Raw genomic sequence first — 12,610 nt, 5'->3', positions numbered from 1 at the left:
TCACCCAGGCTGGAGTGCAGTGGCGCCATCTTGGCTCACTTCACCCTCCACCTCCCAGATTCAGTTGATTCTCCTGCCTCAGCCTCCCAAAGTGCTAGAATTACAGGCAAGAGCCACCATGCCTCGCCACTGGTGCATTTTTTAAAGAGAAAAATAATACATTTAACTGAGGGAAGCCCCATGTTCTGACTGCAGGTTGGAGGTAGGCCCAGGGAGAGGGAGGTCCTCTGAGGGGCTGTGCTTTTGACCAAGGTCACTGCAGCCACACTGCTTCCTAAATGGGAGCAAATCTGTTCCTTACTTCAGGGTATCTGGGGGAGGCAAGAGAGGCTGTGTCCTTAGAAATGGCTTGTGTCCCTCAAAGTCTTCATAGTACCTGGTAGGAGGAAATAATGTGGCCCCTACTTCATCACAGGCAGCAGAAATCCAGGGGCTAGGGTAGCTTATCTCTTCATTGTATCCATCAAACCACTTCATCCTGGATGGAGTCTTTCTGTGGCTATCACAGAGGTGCTTGTTCTTCTCCCTGGTTTCTCTCTCCACCAGAACCTCCCATGTTCCTTCTGTCCTGGTAGCTCTCACACAGACTCTTCTTTGAAGGCCATGGCTTTGGCATTTTCCATTCTCAGAAACAGAAGGAGCATCTCTGAGACAAAAATCTTCTTCCTCTTGTCCATGTTATCTCCTTTTTCAGTCACCAATACTGGCATTGGCTGTGAGGTGAATGAAGTCCCTTGATATTTGTTTCAGCAAAAACTCTCCCTTTCTTACCTCCCCGAAAGGGAATCAGTGGGATGAGGTAGATAAAATCTCCTCCCATGACTTATCATTATGTATTCATTTGTGTAAGTATTTGTGGCCGTGTCTTCCCCAGGAGACAGACAGCCTCATAAAAGAGGGGGCTCGTGTTTATAAAGTTTCCTGTCTAATTTCCAGCATGTAGAGATGGACACACAGTAGGAGGTACAGAAATCTGTGTTGAACAAATGAATAAATGCTAATGAATTCAATACCAATACTTGTTGGTTGATGGATTAGGCCATTAGTCAAACATCACACTTCAGGCTGGTATTTGCAGATCCCTCTTTGATCCAGAAATTATCAAGAGTAGAGAAGATTTTCTCTAATTAAGGGGACTTATTAGTGATATTATGCCCCTGGGAACTAATAGAGAAAAATTAGGCATTATTGCAAAATAGGCATCCTTTTAAACAAACTTATATAAAATTTTTACTTTTGATTAATAATTATTTTGGTGTGTTTTTCCTTAAGAAGCCATGTGTGAATTGCAGTGCAGTTTAGAGTACGATAATTCAGCAATATTAACTGCAGAGTTCTTTAATAAACTGATCTTCTCCCACTTGTATAAGCATAGGACTTGAAAAAAATACACTTTTTTGGTTTGTTTTGGAGAGATATCATTTTGTTCACAAAGCTTTAAAGAAACACAGGCCAGTGCAGTGGTTCATGCCTGTAATCCCAACACTTTGAGAGACCAAGGTGGGCAGATAATTTGAGTTCATGCGTTTGAGACCAGCCTGGCCAACATAGTGAAACCCCGTCTCTACTAAAAAATACAAAAATTAGCCAGGCATGGTGGCATGCATTTGTAATCTCAGCTAGCTACCTGGGAGGCCGAGGCAAGCGAATCGCTTGAACCCGGGAGGCAGAAATTGTAGTGAGCTGAGATCGCACCACTGCACTCTAGCCTGGGCTACAGAGTGAGAATCTGTCTCAAAAAAAAAAGAAAAAAGAAAAAAAGAAAAAGAAACGCAAGTGTATATCTCGCATGGGCATTGTCTGTTTTTTTTGATTTTTGCTTTGAATTTGCTTTTCATTTCTGGGAGTACAAGTTGGTAAATGAAACTTCATGTGACATTTCTAGGCTCTGAGACTGTCTTCAAGAGCTGGTTACATTTGCAACTGCTAAAGTCTGAATGAGTGACTTTCAATGAGCAGGAATTGTTACTAACAGCCAAGTCAGTGGCTCACGTTATTTAACTGTGGTAGAATTACAGAGCATAAAGTGTGTGATAATTAACATGCAAACCCAAGCCTGCATGGGGAACATCCTCATAATGCTACTAGTAGTGTCCAAGACAGGCCTCCACTTCTTGGGTGGATTTCTAAGCTGTGTCTGAAGAGCACATTTCTGAAAGAAAAGCAAACAGAAGCCCTTCACACTATCACGAAATGATGGAAGGGACACCAGTGCCATGTGCACACTGGCTTCCCTTGCAGACGCCAGCCAGGACCAGATGGGCTCCTCTGCGGAGGTGATTAAGAGAAACCTTTGGCAGTTTGATTTTCAAGGCATTTGAGCACAAGGGCAGGGACAAAGGCACACACTTGTGGCTCTTTTATAGAAAGAATACTACAATAATACGAGTAAATTGTGAGCCACATAAAATCATAGCAAGGACTCTGAACAGGACTCCCCAAGGGAAAATGAAAGATGATCAGGAAGAGGCTGTATGTGTCAGTGATTAGATTCAATGAATCTCAACTGCAGCGATGCCTCTGACAACTCAGACTGCAGACCTGCCTACTATCGGATGGAAGTGGCTTGTTTTGAGCACCGCGCAGTGCATTCCTGAGTGTTGACTAAGGGATTTGTGCGTGGAAGACCGGTTTCCCCGTGGCAGCGCCTCTCCGCAAGCCTGGCCCTGGGGCCTGTCCAGACCTCCATCCAGGCAGTGAAATCCCAAAAGTGTATGGAGTGATTTAAAGCGAAACTCCGCCTCCTGGACTTTATCTTGGAACCTGAGAGGTAGAGAAAGGTTCGTTCCTATGAACGCAGGCTAGGCAGAAGGAACTTAGAGGAGCACTCTTGGGAAGCTGTTGTGAAAGCAGAACCACATCTGCGAATGTAGCTGGCTCATATTGCAATCATTTCCACCCAGGAGTAGATCTGAGAGGCTGGCCTCTGTAGTGATGTAAAGTATCTCTTGTCGAACCCTACGGTTTTCTAAGTGATGTGGTGAGCCTGTTGAAGGCATTTTGAATGTACAAACATGGGATGCCCATATTTTCTCTTAAATTACAACAATAGCTAATATCACCTGCCTCATACAGCAGGTACCCCATAAATCTTGAGAAGAAGAAAGAAATAGAGTAGTGCAAAAGAAAGCAATGAGCATAAGAAAGGGAGGTGGGGATGGAAGCAGTTGCATTTAATGCAATCACGTATTCACAGAGTCACCTCATCAGAGAGGTCTTCCAGGACCACCCTGTATAAAATTACAGCCTCTACCACCCCTGCTTTTACTTTCTACCCCGCTACCTTGCTTTATCCTTTGTAAAGTATACTATGTAATGTAGGAATCAATATTCATTTGCTTGTTGGTTTTTGTCTGTCTCCCACTTCTAGAATGTGAAGTTCCTAACAATAGGGCTTTTTTTTTTTTTTTTTTTTTTTTTTGGGATGCCCTGTTGCCAGGCTGGAGTGCAGTGGCATGATATCAGCTCACTGCAACCTCCACCTCCTGGGTTCAAGCGATTCTCCTGTTTCAGCCTCTCAAGTAGCTGGGACTACAGGTGTGCACCACCATGTCGAGCTAATTTTTGTATTTTTAGTAGAGATGGGGTTTCACCATATTGGCCAGGAGGGTCTCGATCTCTTGACCTCGTGATCTGCCTGCCTCGGCCTCCGAAAGTGCTGGGATTATAGGCGTGCACCACTGCACCTGGCCAATGGGGCTTTTTTTTGTTGCTGTGATTCATTTGCTATAGCAGAAGCCAGAAGGGGTGCATGAGTATACGGCATAGATAATGTATCTGTGGCTTATGCATATTCCTCTGTTGTTCACATCCTAATGAACATGGGCTCCAGAGCCGGGATGCTTCGGCTGTGTTCAAATCCTGACTCTATCTGTCATTGCCTGCATGGCCTTGGGAAGTTACATAACATTTTTTTGTCTCATTTTTCTCGTCCTAACCATGGTTTAGTGACAATAACTACTTCGTGAGGCTTTTATAAGGATTAAGTGAGTGGATGCCTGTAAATTGCCTGGAATAGTGGCTTGTGTTAAAGAAGATTCTGGTTGGTGTGAACAGTTACATGAATGTGTGCAATTGTAGATGTCACCATGTAAGAATAATGACTTGTGTTTGTATACAGATACACACACACATTTTGATGTTTTAATCATGTGAGTGAAAATCGAGAAGGAATAAAAGTAGGAGAGAAGACATAAAGGCCAAAAAGCATGAAAACAGCGATGAATGACAGGAGGGAAAATCAGAGTGAGGGGAAAGAACAGTGTCTTTAGATTTTGTTTAACAGAGAAGAAACTTTCATCTCTAAGGTGTTTGGAATTTTCCAGTGCTAAGGTTTACCACACAAGAAAAAAATTAACTGTCCTGAATTAATATATGCCTTTGTAATGATGTTTTTTTTTTTTTTTTTTTTTTTTGGAGATGGAGTCTCGCTCTTTTTGCCCAGGCTGGAGAGCAGTGGCGCGATCTTGGCTTACTGCAACCTCTGCCTCCCAGGTTCAAGCGATTCTCCTGCCTTAGCCCCCCAAATGGCTGGGATTACAGGCATGCACCACTACATCCAGCTAATTTTTGTATTTTTGGTAGAGATGGGTTTTTCACCATGTTGGCCAGGCTGGTCTCAAACTCCTGACCTCAGGTGATCCACCCGCCTCAGGCTACCAAAGTGTTGTGATTACAGGTGTGAGCCACTGCACCCAGCCTGTAATGATGTCTTTAAGCTAAGTTCTTGTTTATGTTTTATTTGAAAATGGATCCAAATTAAAAATGCCCACTGTTTGCCTCAAGCTGACAAAAGAGAGAAAGAGAGAAGGAGAGAAAGAGAGAGATAAAGAGAGAAAGAGAGGGAGGGAGGGAGGGGAAGAAGGAGGGAGGTAGGGAGGGAAGGAAGGAAGGGACGGAGGGAGGCTGGAAGGAAAAAGGGAAGGGGAAGGGAGAGGAGGGGAAAAATCTGCTTGGTTGTAATACTTTCACTCTTAATTACAATAAAGAAAACCTCACACCTACAACTGGAACCTTAAATCATTTGTAGGACAGACAATAAAAATAAAATCTATTTTACCTTTTTTTTAAAAAAAAGGTCTCTGTACTTTTGGGGGAAAAAATTAAAGATATCATTGGAGAAAAACATTCCAGGTCTTAAAAATATTTATCTTGCTGACACACAATTAGCATGGGGGCTCATGTCTTCTGTTTTACAGTTGTCAGCTAATTTTGGAAACTGGCAGCTGCACAGAAATAGATGGTGTGCTCTTGCTTCAACACTTCCTAAAAAAAGAACTGTTCGCATAGTTCAGGAACGGGGAAGGACAGGAGATGACGAGGGAATGTTACTGCAGACAGCTGATAAAAGCTGGCATCACGCTATGCACTGATGAATACTCTACATATTTAAAATTAAACGATTTTTTTAAGGAATGCTAAATAATCTACCGAAACTGTGTCAGACACAGGGGACACTTGTCTGCTATCTTTTTTGGGAATTTTTCCCTTCAATAACACTCAATTTATGCTGCAACTTCAAATTTGCGGAGAGCTTTCCTGTTGGTTCAGGCTGATGATCACACCAACAATGGTGTGGTGTTACTTTGACATCTGGGACACAGAGACCCTGAAGGGGTAAAACGACTTGCCCAAGGATACACAACTTATCAGAACCAGCACCTCCCATCACCTCAGTCTGCTTCTTAGTTGCTGAGACAGTTCTTTTCCTCTGAACATATAATTGCACTTTGTAGTTTTTTGCATCCTTGTTTTCATTCAATTTTTAGTGATCTGGGCCAGGCGTGATGGCTCACACCTCTCATCCCAGCACTTTGGGAGGCTGAGGCAAGTGGATCACCTCAGGTCAAGAGTTGGAGACCAGCCTGACCAACATGGTGAAACCGCGTCTCTACGAAAAAATACAAAAAAAAATTAGCAGAGTGTGGTGGCACATGCCTGTAATCCCAGCTACTCGGAAGACTGAGGCAAGAGAAATGCTTGATCCCAGGAGGCGGAGGTTGCAGTGAGCCAAGATCACGCCATTGCACTCCAGCCTGGGTGACAGGGTGAAGCTTCCTTTAAAAAATAAATAAATAAATAAAAGACTTTTTCGTGTTCTGCTTTTCACTTGAAATCAGATTATCTTCGTAATGATCACTAAGGAAAGGAAATTAGTACAATGAAACTCCAAATACTGCTATAACTATATCAGGCATTTTTAAAAAATGAACTTAAGAGAGTAGAATTACCAGCCAGTAGAAATGACTATTACACTCATATTTATTGAGTGTTTGGTGTGTGCTAGGCACTGAGTATTCAAAATTGTATACGAGATGTGATCTTTGACTTAGAGTAGCCTTTTTTGTTGTTGTTTTTGACATAAGATCTTGCTCTGTCACCCAGGCTGGAGAGCAGTAGTAGGAACATAGCTCACTGCAACCTTGAGCCCCGGGGCTGCAGCACTTCTCCCACCTCAGCCTCCAACGTAGCTAAGATTATAGGTGCATGTTACCATGCACACCTCATCTGTTTTGTTTTTTGTTTGTTTGTTTGTAGGAATGGGGTCTTGCTGTGTGGCCTAGACTGGTTTTGTACTCCTGGCCTCAAGCGATCCTCCTACCTCAGCCTCCCATAGTGCTGGGATTATAGGTGTAAGCCACAGCACCCGGCCCTTAGGGGACTTTTCAATAGTAGAAAAATGAAACGTATTCATTACTTGGTACCTTATACAGTTTCTTTCACTGGAATGTAAACACTTGGCAAGAAGGATCAGGATCTAACTTCATCTTAGTGCCTCTCAAAACATCCAGCATTGCCTGGGCTGAACGTAGATTAAGTGCAAATGAATATGTTGCATGAATAAACATTAGTCAGCAAATAAAGATGATTTACACTTAGGAAGCAATGCTAATAATGGACATTGTGCCTGTAAAAGTTCAATGAAAAATGCATGGTCTTTACGTCACCTGCTTTAAATCCCCTCAACTGACTTATGACAGAGCATAATCTAGAAGAAGCATGGGATATTCTGCTCAATTTATTTCGCTCAAGGGTTTCTTTACAAAAGGTATAAATTCATGAAAACGTGACTAATTCAGATGACTGTTTAACAGTAGTAAACAGATAAAAATAAATAAATGGTCACCTGAAGAGCTCCAGTGTTTGTCGATTTGCTGATCTAAAGAATGGTGACTGGATGACGAGTCCTAGCTACATTACTGCAGACAAATACAGTGGGGTTTTTTCTTTGTTTTGTCTTGTTAATTCTTGGAGCTACATGCGCCAATGAAGTCATCAGGTTTTCAGTAGTCACGGACATCAAGTAGTATCTGTAACTCTCATGTAAGTTTTTAGCACATGACTGTGTAAAGCATAGTTTTCTCCTGCTGGAACTTAATACGTGATGAACATGACTTTCCCCTAGTGTCTGTCTTTTGCTTTCAAGGTAGGGCCAACACCTTTTTCTCTGAATGTGTGCTTCACTGAATAAAGTTCTGCATTGTCTTTTGTGCATAAATCCACCCATACTCCACTATTTGGAATTTCTTTTTGTTGTTGTTGTTGTTGTTTAGAGACACAGTTTTGCTCAGTTGCCCAGAGTGGAGTGCAGTAGCACGATCACTGCTTACTGCAACCTCTGCCTCCCTGGTTCAAGCAATTCTCCTACCTCAGCCTCCCAAATAGCTGGGATTCCAGGCGCCTGCCACCACACCTGGCTAATTTTTGTATTTTTAGTAGAGATGGGGTTTGACCATACTGGTCAGGCGTGTCTTGGACTCCTGGCCTCAAGTGATCCACCTGCCTCGACCTCCCAAAGTGCTGGGATTATAGTCATGAGCCACTGCACCCGGACTGGAGTTTCCTTCTTCTTTTTTTTTTTTTTTTTAAATAAAGGAAAAAGAACTTCGAGACATTTGTATCTAATTCAACATTAGTTTTTCTTAAGTGACTTGTCATGTTTTATCTTTTCAAAGTTTCCAACTTAGTTTTTACGGAAACAAGAATTTTTCCACACTTGTATTTCATCAATTTTACATCATGCTTAATTAAATTTAAAAATTACAGTGATTACCAGTACCATGAGCGGGTTGGGGAATGAACACAACATACTCTTGCTAAGCGTGGAGACTTAAGCAGCTGGAGCCAAAGCAAAGCAGGTGCTCTTAGGAGGCTTCAGCCTCTGTGTTTTCCCATGCAAGTAAAGGATGTTGGTCAATCAAGCAAGCTTTTGAAACAGAGGTCAATTGTGGACATTTCTATTGCAGTGGATTGTTGTTTTGTTTTGTTTTGTTTTTAAGAGAGAATGTCACTCTGTTGCCCAGATGGAGTGGAGTGGTGTGGCACAATCATGACTCACTATAGCCTTGACCTCCTGGGCTCAAGCAGTCCTCCCACCTCAGCCTCCCAAGTAGCTAGGTTTACAAGCAGGCACCATGATACCCAGCTAATTTTTAAAATGTTTGGTAGAGACAGGGTCTCACTGTGTTGCCCTGGCTGGTCTCAAACTCCTGGGCTCAAGCCATCCTCCTGCCTCAGCCTCCCAAAGTGCTAGGATCACAGGTCTAAGCCGCTGTGCTTGACCTTACTGCGGTGGTCTCAGTTGATGACAGCTTTGTCACCAGAGGACATTCAGCATCGTCTGAGGACATGTTTGGGAGTTACAATGGGGCGGGTGGGGAGCAGTACTACCAGCATCAGTGGGTAGATGACAGGGGTGCTATTAAACATTTCTCAATGTCCAAGGTAAAGCAATGTCCAAAACAAAAGATTATCTAGCTCAAAATAATGTCAAGGTTGAGAAATGCTGCTCCACTGTGATTTAAATGGATTTATTATAATGTATGAACAACATCGTTTTAAAACATACCAGGGGACTCATCATATTAAAATATGTGTAGTCTGGAAAGCAAAACTAAAAAGTTAAAAGATTAGACTAAGTTGTATCTCAACTCTGTGCTGTTAGTGTTACTATGATCAAGCTGCAAACATAAATCTCACCCTCAAGGTCAAGGAGGCCAGAAAAGTTCATTCATTCCTGATAGGATTAATAAATATTTATTGAGCATATATGTTGGTCTCAAATGACAGAAAGATAAAGGGTAAAACAAACATTTAAAAGATACTTCTATTGTAATAAATGTCCTAAGGGAAGGCTAAAGGGAGGGGTGTTTCTTAGCTGGGGTATCCACAATTCCGGATTCTGTTTGGAAAGAAAAATTTTTTATGTAGACGCTAAATTCTTCAAAGAGATGAACGTGTGTGACCTTTCAGTGGCATAGTGGACAATGCCTTCAACTCTGGTTTTGCTGAAAGAATGAAAACTTTCTCCCCAAAGCCAATTTTTATAGCAATAAAATCTGATTGTTTAATATTATATGATTACTTAGGAAATAATATTTTTATAGAAACTAAACTTATCCATTTTTTAAGGAAGTATGGCTCTGTGGGAACCACCACTTCTCCAAAGTGCCCAGGTATTTTCACAGGGAGGAAATAGGAAGAGCGAGTTCGAATAGCTGGGAGGGTCAGGGAATGTCCGTTATTGAGAAGGAAGTCCTTTGTTTGAATTGACACAGTAGGAAAAGAAAATGTTCATTTAAAGCTGAGGCTCTTAACCAGGATTGACACATTAGATTCAGGAGGCCGATGAACCATCTACAAGTGTGTACCACAGTGTGTGTGTATGTATATATTGTTATTTTCTCTATATAAGGTGTTTGTATCTTTCATGAGATTCTTAAAGGGGTTATATGACACTAAGGAGATTTTACACCATTGTTGCTAAGAATTACACCTTTAATCCCTTGGTCTAAAGTTGAGCCCTTCTCTCCTTTTAAAGGAGTTCAACATAAAGCCTCTATTTCCTCCTTCTACTCATTGTTCCCTTCTCTTTCCAAAAATACATTTCTGATTGAAAGACAAGAGATGGGCTGGGTGCAGTGGTTCAAATCCCAGCACTTTGGTAGGCTGTCAGATCACTTGAGGTCAGGAGCTCAAGACTAGCCTGGCCAACATGGAGAAACTCCATCTCCACTAAAAATACAAAAGTTAGCTGGACATGGTGGCACACACCTGTAATCTCAGCTACTCAGGAGGCTGAGGCACGAGAATCGCTGGAACCCAGGAGGCAGAGGTTGCAGTGAGCCGAGATCGCGCCAGTGTACTGCAGCCTGGGCAACAGAGAGAGACACTGTCTGGAAAATAAAAAGAGAAAACGAAAGACAAGAGACGGCAATTAGGACAAAGTTAGTTCTGAAATTTGTCCCTGGTCATTTTTATTAATATGCTAGAGAGCCTTTCTTTAGTGACTTTTCTTTTGCGCCATTTGAATTACAGTATCTACCTTCAACAGTCCCCAATGGTAGAACTTTATAACAAAGAAATGAAAAACAGCAATTTGCTACTAAAAGAATTCCATTTTGTGCTGTCCGTGTTCCTTCATAAGCTTTGGGTGACAGAGGTCAACATGAAGCAACATCCCAAAAGGAATACGTTTCTCAGAGATTCTTGGAGAGAGATCATGGGTGCTTTGTTTAACATGTAAATGTCTACAAGGTGGTTTGGGATTTGTTTCTCCTTCTATTATCCTTTTGGATGTTGTACATTTTTACATTTTAATGTTTTGAACTCAGTTGCATTCAACCACCAGAAAGTAGAGGCAGATACTTTGCACATGTATAAAATTTCCATTGAAAGTAACCATTAGAATGATTAATGGGAATTAACCAGAAATGCAATTAGTCGGTTTTAACTTTCTAACCACCTGCATGTACGGTATCTTCTTTATACCTGCTACCATAATACTTATTATGTGATTAAATACATTTTTGTAATTCACCAAAATGAACTGAATCACGCTTAATCTTCTTTTTCTCCTTCCTGCAGAGAGACGGCCACAGAGTTAGCTGGGAGTCTACCAAGGTGAGCACGCTGGCTTTGCTTATTCTATGCCTGATTTCTTATAGCCACAAAGAGAAGTGCTGTGCCATGTCCTCTGTAAGAGGTCTTCTCATTTTGTCTTCCTTGTGTCAGATTTTGATACTTCATACATCACTATGTAAATGCCAAAAATTATGCATGAGTCACGAATACATGATGTAACCAAGAAGTAATGAGGCTTATGTTCATAAATGACTTAGAGAGATTATTCACATTCCTTTGAAGTCGTATGGTATATTTGGAGATGTATATATGAGCTAGATATGCCATAGAAATCATAAACATGCTGCCTCCTTTATTATGCTCACAGGAATTGGCAATCGAAAAACATATTGAATTGGTTTTTTCTTCAATATATTCATTACTGTTACTGTGTTCGGGGACTTCGAGATTTATGAGAGAATCCTGATCTTCCCCTGAAGAGCTCACATCATAGTATTGATGGCATAAGTGCGGTGGAATTCTCATTGTCATCGAAATAAATACTTAGTAATATTATATCATAGAAAGAAATTAATATGTAATTGATCAATGTGTTTTATATGTAATGTATTAATGTGGTTTATATGTTTTTGATATTTATGTCAATAATTAAATAAGACATGATTAACAGAATGCAAGCTCTAGATAACTAGCCATCAAGGATGATTACCAGCATTTAATGGAAGGGAGGGAGAAATGGAGAAAAGAAGGAAGGAAGGAGGAAAGGAGGACAGGAGAGGAGATGGGGATAAGACTAGGAAGACAGGAAGAAAGGAAGGAAGAAGGAAGAGAGGAAGGGAAGGAGAGGGGATGGGGGAGGGAAGACTGGGGAGGGAAGAAGGAAGGAAGAAAGGGAGGGAGGGAGAGAGGAAGGGGCAATAATTTAAGAGGTATTTTACTGGGCATTGCATGTATCTAGAATCTCTCCTGAGCACCAAGGATCATGCCTTTGTTTGTTATTGTTGTTGTTGTTGTTGTTGTTATTTTTTGAGACAGAATCTCGCTCTGTCACCCAGGCTGGCATGCAGTGGTGCAGTCTCAACTCACTGCAACCCCCGCCTCCCAGGTTCAAGCGATTCTCCTGCCTCAGCCTTCTGGGAGGCTGGGATTACAGGAGACTGCCACCGCACCTGGCTAATTTTTGTATTTTTAGTAGAGATGGGGTTTTGCCATGTTGGCCAGGCTGGTCTCATTCCTGACCTCAGGTGATTCACCTGTCTTAGCCTCCCAAAATGCTAGGATTACAGGCATGAACCACTGTGCCCAGCCAGGTCTTTCTTTGGTTTTTTGTTTGTTTTTGTTTGTTTGTTTTAGCTGGAGTCTCCTTCTGTCACCCAGGCTGGAGCCCAGTGGCATGATCTCGGCTCACTGCAAATTCCACCGCTGGGTTCAAGCGATTCTCCTGCCTTAGCCTCCCGAATAGCTGGGATTACAGGCGTGCACCACCACGCTTGGCTAATTTTTGTATTTTTAGTAGAGATGGAGTTTCACCATGTTGGCCAGCTGGTCTCGAACTCCTGACCTCAGGTGATCCGCCTGCCTCAGCCTCCCAAAGTGCTGGGATTACAGGTGTGAGCCACTGTGCCCAGCCAGGTCGGATGTTTCTTAAAGAGAGGAGAAACTTACTCATCTACATGCGCAGAAGACATCAGGAGAGGGGGGAAGGAGGCGGAGTCCTTGAGAAGACAATAGGGCACGGGATCCAGGG

General features: G+C 42.1%; 1 protein-coding gene across 7 annotated transcripts in view; it reads left to right on the top strand.

Moving 5' to 3' along the window:
* CELF2 (CUGBP Elav-like family member 2) overlaps nucleotides 1-12,610 on the top strand; it is an 861,437-nt gene that overhangs the window by 436,988 nt on the left and 411,839 nt on the right. For all 7 annotated transcript variants that reach the window (XM_017944501.3, XM_031652715.1, XM_009213961.4 and 4 more), the window contains one exon: nucleotides 10,867-10,902. Coding sequence is in view for 6 of the 7 variants with exons in the window: in XM_031652715.1 (XP_031508575.1) it covers nucleotides 10,867-10,902 (36 nt within the window). In the remaining variant the exon portion in view is untranslated. The remainder of the gene's footprint in view (nucleotides 1-10,866; nucleotides 10,903-12,610) is intronic.

The sequence above is a fragment of the Papio anubis genome, chromosome 11, assembly GCF_008728515.1.
Source record: "Papio anubis isolate 15944 chromosome 11, Panubis1.0, whole genome shotgun sequence".
Classification (NCBI taxonomy): domain Eukaryota; kingdom Metazoa; phylum Chordata; class Mammalia; order Primates; family Cercopithecidae; genus Papio; species Papio anubis.
Note: the sequence above shows the minus strand (reverse complement) of the source record. Positions and strands in the feature narration are given on the sequence as shown.